Below are 21,876 nucleotides of genomic sequence, written 5' to 3'. Positions count from 1 at the left end.
TATAAAGAATGCAAAAAAAACCACAGTTAGGTGGTATATATTATAATAATAATACAATTATGGATGGACGGACTGCCTGCCGACTGCCGACACAGAGGTAGCCACAGCCGTGAACTACCGCACTGTACACTGGTTGATAAAGAGATAGTAGTATACTCGTAACAACTAGTATGACACTATGACGACGGTATAAAGAATGCAAAAAAAACCACAGTTAGGTGGTATATATTATAATAATAATACAATTATGGATGGACGGACTGCCTGCCGACTGCCGACACAGAGGTAGCCACAGCCGTGAACTACCGCACTGTACACTGGTTGATAAAGAGATAGTAGTATACTCGTAACAATTAGGATGACACTATGACGGTATAAAGAATGAAAAAAAAACCACGGTTAGGTGGTAGGTATATAATAATAAATAATACAATTCTGGTCGGACGGACTGCCTGCCGTGTGCCGACACAGAGGTAGCCACAGCCGTGAACTACCGCACTGTACACTGGTTGATAAAGAGATAGTAGTATACTCGTAACAATTAGGATGACACTATGACGGTATAAAGAATGAAAAAAAAACCACGGTTAGGTGGTATATATTGTAATACAATTATGGATGGACGGACTGCCTGCCGAGTTCCGACACAGAGGTAGCCACAGCCGTGAACTACCGCACTGTACACTGGTTGATAAAGAGATAGTAGTATACTCGTAACAACTAGTATGACACTATGACGGTATAAAGAATGAAAAAAAAACCACGGTTAGGTGGTATATATTATAATAATAATACAATTATGGATGGACGGACTGCCTGCCGACTGCCGACACAGAGGTAGCCACAGCCGTGAACTACCGCACTGTACACTGGTTGATAAAGAGATAGTAGTATACTCGTAACAATTAGGATGACACTATGACGGTATAAAGAATGAAAAAAAAACCACGGTTAGGTGGTAGGTATATAATAATAAATAATACAATTCTGGTCGGACGGACTGCCTGCCGTGTGCCGACACAGAGGTAGCCACAGCCGTGAACTACCGCACTGTACACTGGTTGATAAAGAGATAGTAGTATACTCGTAACAATTAGGATGACACTATGACGGTATAAAGAATGAAAAAAAAACCACGGTTAGGTGGTAGGTATATAATAATAAATAATACAATTCTGGTCGGACGGACTGCCTGCCGTGTGCCGACACAGAGGTAGCCACAGCCGTGAACTACCGCACTGTACTGTGTCTGCTGCTAATATAGACTGGTTGATATTTAAAGAGATATTAGTAGTATACAACAATACTATACTGGTGGTCAGGCACTGGTCACCACTCCTGCAGCAAAAGTGTGCACTGTTAATTAATATAATTGTACTCCTGGCTCCTGCTAACAACCTGCAGTGCTCCCCAGTCTCCCCCACAATTAATTATAAGCTTTTAATTTATACATTGATGACTGTGCAGCACACTGGGCTGAGCTGAGTGCACACAGACTGAGTCACACTGTGTGACTGACTGTGCTGTGTATCGTTTTTTTTTTCAGGCAGAGAACGGATATAGCAGAGAGAAGTGAACGGATATATTATATTAAATAAAAGTTAACTAGCAACTGCACTGGTCACTGACTGTGGTAAACTAACTCTGTCTGCGACTCTGCACAATCTCTCTCTATCTAATCTATCTATCTCTATTCTAATGGAGAGGACGCCAGACACGTCCTCTCCCTATCAATCTCAATGCACGAGTGAAAATGGCGGCGACGCGCGGCTCCTTATATAGAATCCGAGTCTCGCGATAGAATCCGAGCCTCGCGAGAATCCGACAGCGTCATGATGACGTTCGGGCGCGCTCGGGTTAACCGAGCAAGGCGGGAAGATCCGAGTCGCTCGGACCCGTGAAAAAAAAAGTGAAGTTCGTGCGGGTTCGGATTCAAAGAAACCGAACCCGCTCATCTCTAATACATTGTATACTGAATTACTGATGTGCTGGATGTATGACTAGTCAAAGCATTAAGATGTCCCTGTAACCTGCCTCTGCCAATAGTTATCAGACACCCGTGTAGCTAGGACTTCAGTGTGTCTGTTATGTTCCTGTCATGCACATTACTGTGTAACTGCACTTACCCAGCTTCCCCTGGCATACATCTGTCCATTTTATGTTGTCGCAGACGAACAGGGGACTCTGGCAGATCTCCTGTGACAGACAGACAGAGAGGATCAGAGTATTCAGTCATTACATTTATGGCACGACACCTCACTATGGTAAGCTATCCCCTCATAGTAGGTGAGGGTGAAGAAGAATTTTGGTGGTAGGCATCTTCTGGGTGATATAATTGGAGATGTATGCTATATGTGAATGTTTAATATCGACGGATGTCTGTGGGATCTCTAGATCCCACAGACACCCACCGACAGGGTTGGACTGGCCCACAGGGGTACAGAGGAAACCCCCAGTGGACCCTGCTCCCTGAGGGCCCAACCCTTCTCTATGGATCAGGTTCCAGACTGTGCAACTGAATTATACATTATACGTTACCTTATACTGCACAGGACTATGGTGTATTTATTTTCTGCAGTACATTGCTGTTATTAATCTGGTACATTATCATGCATGTATTAGCTGTATTTCAAGGGGCACAGACCCCGCACTCAAAGGAGATAGCCATGTCTCTGTGGAGGCTGGCCACATCCCTAAGTATTGGCCCCTTTCAATGGATTCCCCCGGTGGGCCCTTCATGCCCCAGTCTGACACTGCCCGCCGATATTAAACATTTACAGGTACCAATAGTGTTCATGTATTAACCAGCCCCTCTCTCCTAATTTTGTTCTGTGCTGCAGCCCCCACTGGTGCCGAGCCACACCCACAACCTGCTAGGCCACCCCTTTTGGGGGAAAAACTCATTGAGACACATTGTAGCACTCTAGCATCAAGTATATTTTGTGCATTAATAGCATGCCTCCCAACTGTCCCGATGTCCTGTTTTTCACGGTCTATCCCGCTGTCCCACCCGCAGGTCATAGTGTCCCGCAGTGGGTGGGGGGGCAGTTGGGAGAACCTCTCCGTCACTCGCTGCTCTGAGTAGAGCAGCGGTGAATAGGCGCTGTGCGCATGCGCACAGCGTCTATTCACCGACAGAGAGGGGCAGGGGGCATGGCCAGCAGCTCACTGAGCGCTGTCCATGCCCCCATAGTGACAAAAACAAGACCAGGGGCATGGCATCGTGGTAAGGGGCATGGCCTCGCGACACGATGCCACGCCCCTTACCACGATGCAACACCAATTTTGGGTACACGCCTTCGGCGCACGTTATTCTGTCCCTCCGCAGCTGCTGGACCTGCGGACCAGGCCTTATGATCTTCCACGAAGCCCACCACGTGACGGTTTACCCCAGCAGCAAGGCGACTTTAAGGTAGGTGCTCGCCTTCAACACTTTGCCCACATATGGGCAGAGTCCTGCCGGGATCCTTGGGTGAGGGACGTCATATCCCAAGGATACCGACTGGAATTCCAGGAACTCCCTCTCAGATTTTTCAGGTCAGGCTTACCAGCTGCACAGGAAGCAAGGGTTTCCTTACAGCAGGCAGTGCGATAGCTGCTTTCTACAGGAGTTACTGTTCCAGTGCCTCCTCAGCTGCACACAAAGGGGTTTTACTCAAGTCTCTTTGTGGTTCCGAAGCCGGATGGCTCTGCACGACCGATCTTGAACCTCAAATCCCTGAACCTGTATCTTTGGGTGTTCAAATTCAAGATGGAATCCCTAAGAGCAGTGATAGTGAATCTGGAGGAGGGGGAGTTTCTGGTGTCCCTGGATATAAAGGATGCATACCTACATATCCCGATTTGGCTCCCTCACAAAGCGTACCTCAGGTTCGCGATTCTGGACCAGCATTTCCAGTTTCAGGCCTTACCCTTTGGTCTCTTGACGGCCCCAAGGGTATTCACAAAGGTCATGGCGGAAATGGTGCTACAACTGTGCATGAGGGGTGTCCAACTAAATTCTGTACCTGGACGATCTCCTAATAAAGGCGGTGTCCAGGGAACAGCTACTACACAGTATCGACTTGACTACTCGTTTACTTACGGATAACGGATGGATACTCAATTTCCAGAAACCTCACTTGGAACCGTCTCAGAGAATTCAGTTCCTGGGGATGATCCTGGATATGGTGTCTCTGAAGGTTTACCTTCCCATGGACAAGGCTTTATCTATTCAGTCTATGGTCCAGTCGGTGGTAATCTCGCGTGGTCTCAATTAATCTTTGCATTCGCTTGCTGGGCAAGATGGTGGCCTCCTATGAGGCGATACAGTACGGCAGGTTCCATGCGCAACCGTTTCAACTGGATTTGTTGAACAAATGGTCGGGAACTCACCTGCACATGCATCAGCATATAACCCTGTCACCGAAAGCACGGATATCGCTGCTATGGTGGCTACAAGTCCTCCATCTGGTGGAGGGTCGGAGTTTCAACACCCAGTCATGGACGCTGTTGACAGCAGATGCCAGCCTCCGGGGTTGGAGGGCTGTGAGTCAAGAAGTGCAGATCCAGGGGACATGGTCATTTCAGGAATCTGCTCCTCCAATCAACATCCTGGAACTTAGGGCAATTTACAGTGCTCTAGTACAGGTCTCATCACTCCTTCGGAATCAGGCCATCCAGGTGCAGACGGACAACGCCACGGCAGTAGCGTACATCAACCGACAGGGAGGAACAAGAAGCAGGGACGCAATGCGAGAGGTGTCAAGAATACTCCTCTGGGCAGAAGCCAACGCACGGGCCATCTCAGCAGTTTACATTCCAGGAGTGGACAACTGGGAAGCGGACTTCCTAAGCAGGCACGACCTCTATCCGGGGGAATGGGGCCTCCACCCTCAGGTGTTTCAACAACTGGTTCACCGGTGGTAACATAGTAACTAAGGTTGAAAAAAGACAATTGTCCATCGAGTTCAACCTGTTTGTGGTCTCCTATGCAGTTTTATTTTTTTAGGACTAGTTATTTTTATGTTAGGACTAGTTATATTAACTATAATGCGTGACTACGCACCATAACCCTGAATATCTTTATCCAATAGGAATTTAACTAACCCATTCCTAAAAGGTGTTGACTGAGTCCGCCGTTACTACTCTTTCAGGCAGGGAATTCCAAACACGTATTGTCCTTACTGTGAAAAAACCTTTTCGCCTCAATGTGTGGAAACTCCTCTCCTCTAACCTAAGCGTGTCCTCTGTGCTGATCTTATTGAAAACAGGTCCCTCGCAAGCTCTGTGTATTGACCCCTTATATATTTGTAGATGTTGATCATGTCCCCTCTTAGTCTCCTCTTTTCCAAGCCTTGCAAGCCTTACCTCGTATTCCAGCGTCTCCATGCCCTTAATTAGTTTGGTCGCCCGCCTCTGAACCTTTTCTAGCTCCAGGATATCCTTTTTGTAATATGGTGCCCAAAATTGCACACAGTATTCAAGATGTGGCCTCACTAGTGATATATATGATCCCTTGCATCAATTCCCCATTTTATGCATGCTAATACCTTATTAGCCTTTTTTGCTGCACTCCTACTTTGGGTACTGCTACTTAATTTGTTATTTATGTGAACCCCTAAGTCATTTTCCAGTACAGAATCCCCTAATATTACCCCATTTAGTATGTAGGTGTTATTTTTGGTCTTACCACCACAATGCATTACCTTACACTTGTCTGTGTTGAATCTCATTCTCCATTTTGCTGCCCATGCTTCCAGTTTAATTAAATCGTTCAGAAGAGACTCAGCATCCCCCTCCGTATTTATAACCTTACACAATTTGGTATCGTCTGCGAAAATTGACACCATGCTCTCTAGACCTACTGTTAGGTCGTTGATGAAAATGTTGAACAAAAGTGGTCCAAGTACAGACCCTTGTGGCACACCACTTTGTACTTTAGTCCAATTTGAACATGATTTGAACATTGACCACAACACGCTGTTCCCTATTATCTAACCAATTACTGACCCAAGTGCATATTGTGCTCCCTAGCCCTATTTATTGTAGCTTATAGATAAGTCGCATGTGTGGTACTGTGTCGAAAGCTTTGGCAAAGTCTAAAAAGATTACACCCACCTCCTTACCTTGATCAAGGTTCGCACTTTATAAAAGCCAAGTAAGTTGGTTTGACATGATCTGTCCTTCACAAATCCATGTTGGTTCTTTTTAATGACCTTATTGGCTTCAAGGAACTTTTGAATACTGTCCCTTAGAATACTTTCCCCACTATAAATGTAAGACTAACTGGTCTATAATTACCCGGTTCAGCTTTGCTCCCCTTTTTGAATATCGGCACTACCTCCGCTATACGCCAGTCTTTGGGAACCATACCCAATTTAACTGAATCCATGAAGATCAAAAATAGTGGTCTTGCTAGTTCAGCGTGCAGCTCCATAAGAACCCTTGAGTGAATTCCATCGGGACCAGGTGACTTATTAATCTTTAACTTTTTTAATCGGTCACAGACTACCTCCTCACATAAATAAGCATTTAGCAGTGGGACATTATCTTTGTTGAGATTATGTGTTAGACCCAGCATTTGGTCCTCTCTGGTATAAATACCGTTTGAAAATACTCGTTTAGTTTGTTTGCTATGTCATTATCATTTTTGATTAAGACTCCCATCTTGTCCTTTAAAGGGCCTATACTCTCCTTCTTTAGTCTCTTGCTGTTGATGTACTTAAAATTTTTTGGGGGATTTGCTTTGCTTTCCTTTGCTACTAGTTTTTCAGTTTCTACTTTAGCTGCTTTTATTCCTTTTTTGCATATTTTGTTACAATCCTTATAGTGCTGAATTGACTCTGCATCCCCCTCAGATTTGTATTTTTTAAATGCTCGTCTTTTTTTGTCCATTAATTCCCTTATATTTTTGTTAAACCACATTGGTTTGGGATTTTTATTCCTTTTTTTGCTGCTGGTGGGAATAAATTTACAAGTATTTTTAATTAGCAGTGATTTTAATACATCCCATTTCTCTGTTGTATTTTTTTCTTGAAACAGAATTTCCCATTCAGTGTCCCTTAATGCTTCCTTCATCATGTCAAAGTTGGCTTTGCTAAAGTTTAGAGTCCTAGTTGAGCCAGTATAGGACTGCTAATGAAAACTGATATTGAATGTGACCATATTGTGGTCGCTGTTTCCTATGGGCTCCCCCTACTTCAATATTTGATACCAATTCCCCATTGTTAGTTAATACCAGGTCTAAGATTGCATTGTACCTAGTTGGTTCCTCGATTAATTGAACTAAGTAATTATCATTTAGCGTGTTCAAAAACATATTGACCTTCGCAGTATCACGGTTTATCTCGGGATAATTAAAGTCTCCCATCACTACTATGGGGTATATGCAATTGCGGTCGAATTCCCGAAATTGTCGAATTTCGGGTCATTTTCGACCAAAAAAAAAATTCGCCTATGCAATTCAGTGCTTTCCGACCAAAAAACGGACTTTCAAAATTCGACTTTTTGAAATTCGAATTTTTGCAAATTCGACTTTTCTGCAATGATACAAGTGCTGCAATTCGACCAAAGCATATTCAATTCAAGTTTGGAAATTCGACAGCAGTGCTTTTAGAGAGCAAATTCGTCATTTTCAATCCGCCACACTTTGGAGGGTGAAAACAAATAAAAAAAATTTAAACATGTTTTTTTTTGTGTTTTTTTTTTGGGAATAGCAGATCTATTTATATTAGAAGGGATTAGGTACTTTTTTTTTTTTTTTGGAGGCACAAATATTATTTATATATTTTTTTAAATATTATTTTTATTTTATTTTTTATTGCTGGAACGGTAAAATCCTAAAAAAAAATGGCGTGGGGTCCCCCCTCCAAAGCATAACCAGCCTCGGGCTCTTCGAGCTGGTCCTGGTTCTAAAAATGCGGGGGAAAAATTGACAGGGGATCCCCCGTATTTTTAAAACCAGCACCGGGCTCTGCGCCTGGTGCTGGTGCCTAAAATACGGGGGACAAAAAGCGTAGGGGTCCCCCGTATTTTTAACACCAGCATCGGGCTCCACTAGCTGGACAGATAATGCCACAGCCGGGGGTCACTTTTATGCCGTGCCCTGCGGCCGTGGCATTAAATATCCAACTAGGCACCCCTGGCCGGGGTACCCTGGGGGAGTGGGGACCCCTTCAATCAAGGGGTCCCCCCCCCCAGCCACCCAAGGGCCAGGGGTGAAGCCCGAGGCTGTCCCCCCCCATCCAATGGGCTGCGGATGGGGGGGCTGATAGCCTTTTGTGATCATGAAAAGAATATTGTTTTTTCCAGCAGTACTACAAGTCCCAGCAAGCCTCCCCCGCAAGCTGGTACTTGGAGAACCACAAGTACCAGCATGCGGGAGAAAAACGGGCCCGCTGGTACCTGTAGTACTACTGGAAAAAAAATACCCAAATAAAAACAGGACACACACACCGTGAAAGTAAAACTTTATTTCATACGTCGACACACACATACTTACCTATGTTCACACGCCGACATCGGTCCTCTTCTCCATGTAGAATCCAGGGGTACCTGAAAATAAAAGATCAATATACTCACCTCAGCCATGGTCCAGAGATAAATCCACGTACTTGTAGAAAAAAACAAAACGCAAATACCCGACCAAACGGACTGAAAGGGGTCCCATGCTGACACATGAGACCCCTATCCCCGAATGCAGAGAGACCTGTCAGTGACAGCTGTCACAGAAAGGTCTCTAAAGCCAATCAGGAAGCGCAACTTCGTTGCGCTCATCTGATTGGCTCTGCGCGTCTGAGCAGACAGCGCATCGCACAGCCCAGTCCATTATATTCAATGGTGGGAACTTAGCGGCTAGCGGTGAGGTCACCCGCCGGTCAGCGGCTGACCGCGGGTTAACCCCACCGCTACCCGCAAAGTTCCCACCATTGAAAGTAATGGAGCGGCTTTGCGATGCGCTGTCACAGCACAGACAGCGCACAGCCAATCAGATGAGCGCCACGGAAGTAGCGCTTCCTGATTGGCTGAAGGGACTTCAGTGACAGGAGTCACGTGGTGTCCCGGGATTCGGGAGAAAGGGGTCTGATGTGAAAGCATGGGACCCCTTTCTTAGTCCGGTATGGATCGGTGTTCGTTTTTTTGTTTTGCCAAGTACGTGGATTATCTCTGGACCTGGATGTACCTCTGGACGCTGGAAGGTGAGTATAATTTTTTCACAGGTACCTCGGATCATCGGAGACCGTGGCAGTCGGCGTGTCAACATAGGTAAGTATGTGTGTGTCGGTAGTGTGTAATAAAGTTTTACTATCAAGGTGTGTGTGTACTGTTTTTATTTGGGTATTTTTTCCCCAGTAGTACTACAGGTACCAGCGGGCCCGTTTTTCTCCCGCATGCTGGTACTTGTGGTTCTCCAAGTACCAGCTTGCGGGGGAGGCTTGCTGGGACTTGTAGTACTGCTGGAAAAAACAATATCTTTTTATTATCACAAAAGGCTATCAGCCCCCCCATCCGGCCAGGGGTGACTAGTTGGATATTTAATGCCACGGCCGCAGGGCACGGCATAAAAGTGACCCCCGGCTGTGGCATTATCTGTCCAGCTAGTGGAGCCCGATGCTGGTGTTAAAAATACGGGGGACCCCTACTCTTTTTGTCCCCCGTAATTTTGGCACCAGCACCAGGCGCAGAGCCCGGTGCTGGTTTTAAAAATACGGGGGATCCCTGCCCAATTTTTCCCCTGCATTTTTAGAACCAGGACCAGCTCGAAGAGCCCGAGGCTGGTTATGCTTTGGAGGGGGGATCCCACGCCATTTTTTTTTCCGGGTTTTTCCCGTTTTTTAAAATCGCGGCAAAATCCGCCAAATCGGCCGATTTTCGCCCGCGATTCTGGCGAATCCGTTTTTCATTGAATATGGTGAATTCCGGAAGCCACCTTCCGGAATTCACCTGTCGAATTAAGTTGAATTAAAAAACGGCGAATAATTGCCGCGATTCGCCGTGAATTGCATATACCCCTATGTCTCCTACTCCTGCTGCTCTTTCAATTTGATTCAGTAACAATTTCTCATCAGACACATTAATACCAGGCGGCCTGTAGCATAACCCCAATAATAACGTCTTTATTCCTTTACCCCCGCATACAATTTCTACCCATAATGTCTCAATAGTATTTACACTCCCTTCTTGAATATCTTCCCGTATAACAGGTTTTAGAAACGGCTTTACGTAAAGACATACCCCTCCACCCAGTTTATTTAGTCTGTCTTTCCTGTACAGCGTGTAACCCTCTAGGTTGACTGTCCAATTGTGAGATTTGTCCCACCAAGTTTCAGTAATGCCTATAATATCACATTCCTTGCTTGCTGCGAGGATTTCTAGTTCCCCCTTTTTACCTGTAAGGCTTCTAGCATTTACATACATACAACTGAGATATGTATTTCCCCTTATGGTGGGGACATCATACTTCTTATGCAGCAAAAATGAGCCGTAATCGTCATTGGTTACTGTTATTCTAAAACCCTTTTTAGTTCCCATATTACTACCCTTGCCGTCTGCTCTTTTCCTCTTCCCCTACTCCTCCCCCGTTTTGTTCGCTAACGTCACCCCTGCTATTCTTACTGAATGACCCGTCATTTCTTGCTAAACCCTCCTCCCAGGCACCTAGTTTAAAATCTCCTCCAACCTTCTAACCATCCTTCCCCCCAGCACCGCTGTCCCCTCCTCATTCAGGTGCAATACATCACGACAAAAAAGATGGCGCCTGACTGAGAAGTCCACCCAGTGTTCTAGGAACACAAACCCTTCTGCACCAATCCCTAAACCACACATTTACCTCCCTAATTTCCCTCTGTCTCCCTGGGCTAGCACGTAGCACGGGTCATCCACAGATAGACCTGATGGCTTCTCGTCTCAACAAGAAGCTCCATCGTTACTACTTCAGAATGAGGGACCTGCAGGTGGTTGCGGTAGGCGCTCTGACGATGCCATGGAGTTACCAGTTTGTTTACCTGTTTCCTCCAATACCTCTAATCCCAATAGTTCTCAAAAGACTCAAAAAGGAAAGAGTTCAGGCAATTCTCATTGCCCCGGATTGGCCTTGACAGGCCTGGTATGTGGACCTCCTGACCCTGTCGTTGGCGGAACCTTGGCCTTTGCCGCTTCTCCAGGACCTTATTCAACAAGGACCGTTCGTCTCTCCAGACTTACAGCGGCTACGTTTGACAGACTGGAAGTTGAGAGGGAGATTTTAACCAGGAAGGGTCTTCCATCCAAGGTGGTTTCCACTATGGGTTCAGGCCCGTAAGGTGGTTACCTCCAAACATTACCACCGTATTTGGAAGAAATATGTTTCTTGGTGTGAGGGTCGAAAATTTTCTCCTGTGGAATTTTATCTGGCCCGTTTTCTACTGTTCCTGCAAGCAGGAGTGGATAAGGTCCTACAGTTAGGCTCTATCAAGGTTCAGATTTCGTCTCTCGCTATCTTCTTACAGAAACAACTTCCTGAAAAGTACTTCCTGAGGTACAGACCTTTCTAAAGGGGGTGTTGCACATTCAACCACCCTTTGTTCCTCCCACTGCTCCATGGACCTCAATATGGTATTGGTCTTTCTCCAGTCAGATTGGTTTGAACTAGTGATGAGCGGGTTCGGTACCTCGGAATCCGAACCCCCCCAAACTTCACCCATTTTACACGGTTCCGAGGCAGACTCGGATCCTCCCGCCTTGCTCGGTTAACCCGAGCGCGCCCGAACGTCATCATCCCGCTGTCGGATTCTCGCGAGATTCGTATTCTATATAAGGAGCCGCACGTCGCTGCCATTTTCACTCGTGCATTGGAGATGATAGGGAGAGGACGTGCAGCGTTCTCTCAGTTTCTGTGTTCAGTGTGCTGCAAATATCTGTGCTCAGTGTGCTTGCAAATATCTGTGCTCAGTGTGCTTAAAATATCTACGTTCTCTGCCTGAAAAATGCTCCATATCTGTGCTGCATTGTAGTATATAGTAGGAGGAGAGTGCAGAATTTTGCTGACCAGTGACCACCAGTATTATATAGCAGTACGGTACAGTAGTCCACTGCTCTACCTACCTCTGTGTCGTCAAGTATACTATCCATCCATACCTGTGGTGCATTTTAGTTGTGCGCAGTATATATAGTAGGAGGACAGTGCAGAATTTTGCTGACCACCAGTATATAATATATAGCAGTACGGTACAGTAGCCCACTGCTCTACCTACCTCTGTGTCGTCAAGTATACTATCCATCCATACCTGTGGTGCATTTTAGTTGTGCGCAGTATATATAGTAGGAGGCAGGGGCGGAACTGTGGGAGGCAGTGGAGTCGGCTGCCGCCGGGCTCCTGACCTGCAGGGGGCACATCTCCTCCACTGTCTCCCGCTGCCTGATCGCCGCTGCTCAGCGGCGGAACTTGCGCCTGTGCAAGCGGTGCAATGCACCGAGGCTCAGCGCTAAGAAGGGGCCCACAGCCGGAGCAGTGTAATGACTCACACTGACTCATTACACGCTGCCGCCGCTGCGCTGCACAGGAGGAAGCCGCCGGACGTGAGCGTACAGCGCCAGCAAGTGAGAAGGGTGAGCTCATCACCCTTCATCTCGGCTGCATCTTCCTCCAGAATCCTGGTCTCTGCCACCGCTGCATGCTGGGAGAAGGGGGAGGGAGGAGGGACAGTCACGGCAGCAATGTGTGTGGAGAGTGAGGACTGGGAGACATCGGCTCAGCTGCAGTGAGGAGCCTTACAGGAGCCAGGAGGTGCAAAGTATGTTGTACACATGCAAATGCTGGCTGTGTGTATTTAGCTGTGTGTGTGTTTTGCTATGGGTGTATGTGTTTTGCTAGGGATGTATGTGTGTGGTTTTGCTATGGGGGTGTGTATGTATTTTGCTATTGGTGTATATATACTGTATTTTTTTGCTATGGGTGTGTGTTTGTGTATGTATATCATACCCTCCAACATTTTACACTGAAAAATCGGGACAAATCCGAAAAGGGGGCGTGGTCGCGGGTAAAGGGGGCGTGGCCATGTCCCTTTTCCTATACTTTCAATGGAAGTTTGGAGAGCCAAAAATCGGTACAGACCATGAAAAAAAGGTACTGTACCTATTAAAAAGGTACAGTTGGAGGGTATGGTATATATGTGTTTTGCTATGTGTGTTTAGTAGTGTGTGTGTTTGTACGTTTTTGCTATGGATGTGTGTGTGTATATGTATTTTGCCGTGCGTGTGTGTTTACTATGTGTGTATATAGAGTAATCTGTATATCCATATCTACAGATGTAGCCACACTCACGACTAGTGTTCCCATGTCTATGAAATGTGCGTGCACTATAGAGAGAACGTCGGCTGTGACTTAGCGCAGCACAGCGTTCATTGAAGCTTGTCGCAATGCGTACGCCCATACCAATGCATCACGGCAAAAATGAGGCTGGCTACATCTGTTTCTATCTAGCTCATATTCCTCTTAGTTAATCTTGGTGTGCACATCAGGTAGACACTGGCGTAACGTGTATAATGCTCTCTACTGTGTGACGTAACGTGTATAAGCCTCTCTACTGTGTGACGTAACGTGTATAAGCCTCTCTACAATGTGACGTAACGTGTATAAGGATCTCTACTGTGTGACGTAACATGTATAAGGCTCTCTACTGTGTGACGTACCGTGTATAAGCCTCTCTACTGTGTGACGTAACGTGTATAATGCTCTCTACTGTGTGGCGTACTGTGTATAAGCCTCTCTACTGTGTGACGTAACGTGTATAATGCTCTCTACTGTGTGACGTAACGTGTATAATGCTCTCTACTGTGTGACGTAACGTGTATAAGCCTCTCTACTGTGTGACGTAACGTGTATAATGCTCTCTACTGTGTGACATAACATGTATAAGGCTTCTGCTATGTGATGTACCGTGTACAAGGATCACTACTGTGTGATGTACCATGTATAAGGATCTCTACTGTGTGGCGCAATGTGACATTAGAGTACTATTGTATGGTGACACCATTCTCTGTGAGACAAAACTCAATTTTCTGGGTGATGCGCTTCACCTATTTATAATATGGGAGGGGGGCCCAATGCATATTGTTGCACCTGGGCCCACCATTCTCTAGTTCCGCCACTGCCATTGCTAATTTTTTTTGTTTTATGATTCTTACAGACGGAGGAGCTGTGTCAGTGACACGGAAGCTGCCTCCTGTATATACAGAGAGCTGGCACTGGCTGCAGCTAGGGGTAGCACCAGAGCGCAGCTCCTCCCCGGCCCTTCCAGTTAAGCAAGCCAGCCGAGTGAAGCTCAGGCTGATGATAAGCCAAAGGTAGGCACTGGCAGCACTTGCCTCAAGCTTTAATAAATGTTGGAAGCACTGTGTTTTGTGTGTGCATGTTTTTAAGTGAGGTGTGTGTGTGTGTGTTTTTAAATAAAGTTGTGTGTTCAAGTAAGAGGCATGTGTGTGTGTGTGTGTGTGTGAGAGGCGCGTGTGTGTGTGTGTGTGTGTGTGTGTGTGTAAGTGAGAGGCATGTGTGTGTGTGAGGCATGTGTGTGTGTGAGGTGTGTGTGTGTGTGTGTGTGTGTGTAAGTAAGAGGCATGTGTGTGTGTGTGAGAGGCGCGTGTGTGTGTGTGTGTGTGTGTGTGTGTGTGTGTGTGTGTAAGTGAGAGGCATGTGTGTGTGTGTGAGGCATGTGTGTGTGTGAGGCATGTGTGTGTGTGAGGTGTGTGTGTGTGTAAGTGAGAGGCATGTGTGTGAGAGGCAAGGATTAAAGGGGCATTTGAGCATTTCTACAGGACTATGTACAGAGCACACACCTGGTCTGGGTACACGCTACCGTACAAATATATGGAGGGGTGTCAGTTTCTGAATGTGTGTGTGAGAGGCGTGTGTGTGTAAGTGAGAGGCATGTGTCTGTAAGTGAGAGGCATGTGTGTGTTTAAGTGAAAGCGGTGTGTGTGTGTGTGTGTGTGTGTGTGTGTGTATGTATGTGTGTGTTTTTTTAAGTCTAGGAGGTGTGTATGTGTGAGTGAAAGAGCCATGTGTAAGTGAGAGACATGTGTGTGTTTTTAAGTGAAAGGCATGTGTGTGTTTAAGTGAAAGGCATGTGTGTGTTTAAGTGAAAGCGGCGTGTGTGTGTTTAAGTGAAAGAGGCGTTTGTGTGTTTTTAAGTGAATGAGGTGTTTGTGTGGTTTTTTTTAGATATATCGGCACACCGCTGCGCCAAAGCATCTCCATCGAGACCCGCTGGCGGGTGAGGGAGCACTGTAGGTGTACTATAAAGGTATGCTGGTGTCTGTTTTATTGTAATGACTGACTTGGAGTGCCGTCCACTTTGTATGTGTATGTATATTACTATTGGGAAAGGTACCTGAGCACGCTACTACTGTTCACCCTGAGTGCCGGATAGTTACATATGGTATGTTTGTGTATATGTATGGGGGCACCAACATTTATCATGCCTCCGGGCGACTGGGACAAACTTACGCCACTGGTAGGAGGACAGTGCAGAATTTTGCTGACCACCAGTATATAATATATAGCAGTACGGTACAGTAGGCCACTGCTCTACCTACCTCTGTGTCGTCAAGTATACTATCCATCCATACTTGTGGTGAATTTTAGTTGTGAACAGTATATATAGTAGGAGGACAGTGCAGAATTTTGCTGACCACCAGTATATAATATATAGCAGTACGGTACAGTAGGCCACTGCTCTACCTACCTCTGTGTCGTCAAGTATACTATCCATCCATACCTGTGGTGCATTTTAATTGTGCGCAGTATATATAGTAGGAGGACAGTGCAGAATTTTGCTGACCACCAGTATATAATATATAGCAGTACAGTACAGTAGGCCACTGCTCTACCTACCTCTGTGTCGTCAAGTACACTATCCATCCATACCTGTGGTGCATTTTAGTTCTGCGCAGTATATATAGTAGGAGGACAGTGCAGAATTTTGCTGACCACCAGTATATAACAGTACGGTACAGTAGTCCACTACTCTACCTACCTCTGTGTCGTCAAGTATACTATCCATCCATACCTGTGGTGCATTTTAGTTGTGCGCAGTATATATAGTAGGACAGTGCAGAATTTTGCTGACCACCAGTATATAATATATAGCAGTACGGTACAGTAGTCCACTACTCTACCTACCTCTATGTCGTCAAGTATACTATCAATCCATACCTGTGGTGCATTTTAGTTCTGCGCAGTATATATAGTAGGAGGACAGTCCAGAATTTTGCTGACCACCAGTATATAATATATAGCAGTACGGTACAGTAGGCCATTGCTATTGATATATTACTGGCATATAATTCCACACATTAAAAAATGGAGAACAAAAATGTGGAGGGTAAAATAGGGAAAGATCAAGATCCACTTCCACCTCGTGCTGAAGCTGCTGCCACTATTCATGGCCGAGACGATGAAATGCCATCAACGTCGTCTGCCAAGGCCGATGCCCAATGTCATAGTAGAGAGCATGTAAAATCCCCCCCAAAAAAAAGTTAAGTAAAATGACCCAAAAATCAAAATTAAAAGCGTCTGATGAGAAGCGTAAACTTGCCAATATGCCATTTACGACACGGAGTGGCAAGGAACGGCTGAGGCCCTGGCCTATGTTCATGACTAGTGGTTCAGATTCACATGAGGATGGAAGCACTCATCCTCTCGCTAGAAAAATGAAAAGACTTATAAGCTGGCAAAAGCACAGCAAAGAACTGTGCGTTCTTCTAAATCACAAGTCCCCAAGGAGAGTCCAATTGTGTCGGTTGCGATGCCTGACCTTCCCAACACTGGACAGGAAGAGGTGGCTCCTTCCACCATTTGCACGTCCCCTGGAAGTGCTGGAAGGAGCACCCACAGTCCAGTTCCTGATAGTCAAATTGAAGATGTCACTGTTGAAGTACACCAGGATGAAGATATGGGTGTTGCTGGCGCGGAGAAGGAAATTGACAAGGAGGATTCTGATGGTGAGGTGGTTTGTTTAAGTCAGGCACCCGGGGAGACACCTGTTGTCCGTGGGATGAATATGGCCATTGACATGCCTGGTCAAATTACAAAAAAAAATCACCTCTTCAGTGTGGAATTATTTTAATAGAAATGCGGACAACAGGTGTCAAGCCGTGTGTTGCCTTTGTCAAGCTGTAATAAGTAGGGGTAAGGACGTTAACCACCTAGGAACATCCTCCCTTATACGTCACCTGGAGCGCATTCATCAGAAGTCATTGACAAGTTCAAAAACTTTGGGTGACAGTGGAAGCAGTCCACTGACAACTAAATCCCTTCCTCTTGTAACCAAGCTCCTGCAAACCACACCACCAACTCCCTCAGTGTCAATTTCCTCCTTAGACAGGAAAGCCAATAATCCTGCAGGCCATGTCACTGTCAAGTCTGACGAGTCCTCTCCTGCCTGGGATTCCTCCGATGCATCCTTGAGTGGAACGCCTACTGCTGCTGGCGCTGCTGTTGTTGCTGCTGGGAGTCGATGGTCATCCCAGAGGGGAAGTCGGAAGACCACTTGTACTACTTCCAGTAAGCAATTGACTGTCCAAATGTCCTTTGCGAGGAAGATGAAATATGACAGCAGTCATCCTGCCGCAAAGCAGATCACCCAAGGCCTGAGTTGTGTTAAACGTGTGTCCGGTATCCACCGTTAATTCACAGGGAATTAGACAATTTATTGAGTTAGTGTGTCCCCGGTACCAATACCATCTAGGTTCCACTTCTCTAGGCAGGCGATACCGAGAATGTACACAGACCTCAGAAAGAGAGTCACCAGTGTCCTAAAAAATGCAGTTGTACCCAATGTCCACTTAACCACGGACATGTGGACAAGTGGAGCAGGGCAGACTCAGGACTATATGACTGTGACAGCCCACTGGGTAGATGTATTGCCTCCCGCAGCAAGAACAGCAGCGGCGGCACCAGTAGCAGCATCTCGCAAACGTCAACTCGTTCCTAGGCAGGCTACGCTTTGTATCACCGCTTTCCATAAGAGGCACACAGCTGACAACCTCTTAGGGAAACTGAGGAACATCATTGCAGAATGGCTTACCCCAATTGGACTCTCCTGGGGATTTGTGACATCGGACAACGCCACCAATATTGTGCGTGCATTACATGTGGGCAAATTCCAGCTCGTCCCATGTTTTGCACATACATTGAATTTGGTGGTGCAGAATTATTTAAAAAAACGACAGGGGCGTGCACGAGATGCTGTCGGTGGCCCGAAGAATTGCAGGACACTTTCGGCATTCAGCCACCGTGTGCCGAAGACTGGAGCACCAGCAAACACTCCTGAACCTGCCCCGCCATCATCTGAAGCAAGAGGTGGTAACGAGGTGGAATTCAACCCTCTATATGCTTCAGAGGATGGAGGAGCAGCAAAAGGCCATTCAAGCCTATACAGCTACCTACGATATAGGCAAAGGAGGGGGAATGCACCTGACTCAAGCGCAGTGGAGAATGATTTCAACGTTGTGCAAGGTTCTGCAACCCTTTGAACTTGCCACATGTGAAGTCAGTTCAGACACTGCCAGCCTGAGTCAGGTCATTCCCCTCATCAGGCTTTTGCAGAAGAAGCTGGAGACATTGAAGGAGGAGCTAAAACAGAGCGATTCCGCTAGGCATGTGGGACTTGTGGATGGAGCCCTTAATTCGCTTAACCAGGATTCACGGGTGGTCAATCTGTTGAAATCAGAGCACTACATTTTGGCCACCGTGCTCGATCCTAGATTTAAAACCTACGTTGTATCTCTCTTTCCGGCAGACACAAGTCTGCAGAGGTTCAAAGACTTGCTGGTGAGACACTTGTCAAGTCAAGCGGAACGTGACCCGTCAACAGCTCCTCCTTCACATTCTCCCACAACTGGGGCTGCGAGGAAAAGGCTAAGAATTCCGAGCCCACCCGCTGGCGGTGATGCAGGGCAGTCTGGAGCGAGTGCTGACATCTGGTCCAGACTGAAGGAACTGCCAACGATTACTGACATGTCGTCTACTGTCACTGCATATGATTCTGTCACCATTGAAAGAATGGTGGAGGATCATATGAGTGACCGCATCCAAGTAGGCACGTCAGACAGTCCATACGTATACTGGCAGGAAAAAGAGGCAATTTGGAGGCCCTTGCAGAAACTGGATTTATTTTACCTAAGATGCCCCCCCTCCAGTGTGTACTCCGAAAGAGTGTTAAGTGCAGCCGCTCACCTTGTCAGCAATCGGCGTACGAAGTTACTTCCAGAAAATGTGGAGATGATTTTCATCAAAATGAATTATAATCAATTCCTCCGTGGAGACATTCACCAGCAATTGCCTCCAGAAAGTACACAGGGACCTGAGATGGTGGATTCCAGTGGGGAAGAATTAATAATCTGTGAGGAGGGGGATGTACACAGTGAAAGGGGTGAGGAATCGGACGATGAGGAGGAGGTGGACATCTTGCCTCTGTAGAGCCAGTTTGTGCAAGGAGAGATTGATTGCTTTTTTTTTGGTGGGGGCCCAAACCAACCAGTCATTTCAGTCACAGTCATGTGGCAGACCCTGTAGCTGAAATGATGGGTTTGTTAAAGTGTGCATGTCCTGTTTATACAACATAAGGGTGGGTGGGAGGGCTCAAGGACAATTCCATCTTGCACCTCTTTTTTCTTTAATTTATCTTTGCATCATGTGCTGTTTGGGGACTATTTTTTGAAGTGCCATCCTGTCTGACACTGCAGTGCCACTCCTAGATGGGCCAGGTGTTTGTGTCGGCCACTTGGGTCGCTTAGCTTAGCCATCCAGCGACCTTGGTGCACCTCTTTTTTTCTTTGCATGATGTGCTGTTTGGGGACTATTTTTTAAATCTGCCATCCTGTCTGACACTGCAGAGCCACTCCTAGATGGGCCAGGTGTTTGTGTCGGCCACTTGGGTCGCTTAGCTTATTCATCCAGCGACCTTGGTGCAAATTTTAGGACTAAAAATAATATTGTGAGGTGTGAGGTGTTCAGAATTGACTGGAAATGAGTGGAAATTATGGTTATTGAGGTCAAAATGACCCCCAAATTCTATGATTTAAGATGTTTTTGAGGGGTTTTTGAAAAAAAACACCCGAATTCAAAACACACCCGAATCCGACAAAAAAAATTCTGGGAGGTTTTGCCAAAACGCGTCCAAATCCAAAACACGGCCGCGGAACCGAATCCAAAACCAAAACCCGAAAAATTTCCGGTGCACATCACTAGTTTGAACCCTTACATAGGGTTGACTCTTACAAATTGGTCGTCCTGCCTTCAAGCAGTCCATTGCTCGTTGGCTCAGAATGACTATCTAACAAGCCTATACTTCGGCGGCTCTGCCGCTGCAGAGTTCTGTTCAGGCCCACTCCACAAGGTCGGTGGGTTATTCCTGAGCAACTGCCCGTGGCGCCTCGGTCTTACAGTTGTGCTGTGCAGCTTCTTGGTCTGGTGTGAACACGTTCGTTAAGTTCTACAGGTTCGACACCTTGGCCAAGGATGACCTTCAGTTTGGTCAGGCAGTTTTCCAGGGGTCTCAGCACTCTCCCACCCGTTCTGGGAGCTTTGGGACGTCCCCATGGTAATATACTATTCCCCAGTATCCACTAGGACGTTAGAGAAAATAGGAATTTAATACCTACCGGTAATTCCTTTTCTCGTAGTCCGTAGTGGATACTGGGCACCCGCCTCAGTGCTTCGTTTCCTGCTTACCTGGTTGTAAGAGTTCTTGGTTGGGTTTGCTGTTGCTTTAGCTGTTCCATGTTGGTTAGAGTTGCTATCCTTCTATAGTTGACGTTGCTTTCCTCTGTTACGGTTAGGGTTAGCTCTGCTATCCTTACTGTTATTGTGTGTTGGTTCATTACTTCATCGCTTTATGGGGTTGATTCAGACCTGATCGCATGCAGGCGGTTTCTTGCAGTGCTGCGATCAGGTAGTTGCCATTTACAGGGGGAGAGGATAATCGCTGTGCAGGGGTGCGATCGCTTGTGCAGAGAGCTGAACAAACAAAAGTTTATGCAGTCTCTGCACTGCTCAGGACTTACTCAGTCGCTGCGACGATCCGGCCAGGAGATGACGTCAGGAACCCTCCCTCCAAACGGCTGGACACGCCTGCCTTTTACACGACACTCCCTAGAAACGGTCAGTTGCCACCCACAAACGGCCTCTTCCTGTCAATCTTCTTACGATCGCTTTCTTTGTTGATTCCGTCGCTGTCCAGCGATCCCCGTCGCGGGCGGCCGAAGTGCCTGCGCATTGCGGAGCATACGCATGCGCAGTTCAGACCCAGTCACACCGCTGCAAAAAAAGCTTGCGTGTGATCGGGTCTGAATGACCCCATATGTGTTCTATCCTTCTCTCTCAGTATGTCCATCTCCTCGGGCACAGTTTCCTAGACTGAGTCTGCTAGGAGAGGCATAGAGGGGAGGAGCCAGCACACACTATTGATTTCTTAAAGTGCCAGGCTCCTGTGGATCCGATCTATACCCCATAGTAATATACTATTCCCCAGTATTCACTATGGACTACGAGAAAAGGAATTACCGGTAGGTATTAAATAACCTATTTTCTGTTGTACGTGCTGGTAAAAAGAAAAGACGGGCCACTTGCATGTGTCTGCCCCCCAGACTGAAAGTTGCCAGCCAGCCCCTGAATATAGCACACCTATATTATTGCCACAAATTGTGAAATTATCCCCACAGGTTCGTTAGATATCATTAGTAAAATCAGGCCTTACTTTGTGTTAGAAAGCAGTGGAATGGCATTCTGAAACTTATTGCCTGCAGCCCTGACTCTAACATCAAAGCTGGCTTTCAGTAATACTGCCTGAGACAGGTGCTGGCTCCTCCACGGTGGAAGAAAGCCTATCTACAGGGGGGCCTCGGGGTGCATGAAGA

General features: G+C 46.5%; 1 protein-coding gene across 1 annotated transcript in view; it reads right to left on the bottom strand.

The window, feature by feature from the left end:
* LOC134949352 (calpain-2 catalytic subunit-like) overlaps positions 1-21,876 on the bottom strand; it is a 266,498-nt gene that overhangs the window by 236,788 nt on the left and 7,834 nt on the right. The window contains exon 2 of the mRNA XM_063937866.1: positions 2,127-2,196. Within this exon, the coding sequence (XP_063793936.1) occupies positions 2,127-2,196 (70 nt within the window). The remainder of the gene's footprint in view (positions 1-2,126; positions 2,197-21,876) is intronic.

The sequence above is a fragment of the Pseudophryne corroboree genome, chromosome 8, assembly GCF_028390025.1.
Source record: "Pseudophryne corroboree isolate aPseCor3 chromosome 8, aPseCor3.hap2, whole genome shotgun sequence".
Classification (NCBI taxonomy): Eukaryota; Metazoa; Chordata; class Amphibia; order Anura; family Myobatrachidae; genus Pseudophryne; species Pseudophryne corroboree.
Note: the sequence above shows the minus strand (reverse complement) of the source record. Positions and strands in the feature narration are given on the sequence as shown.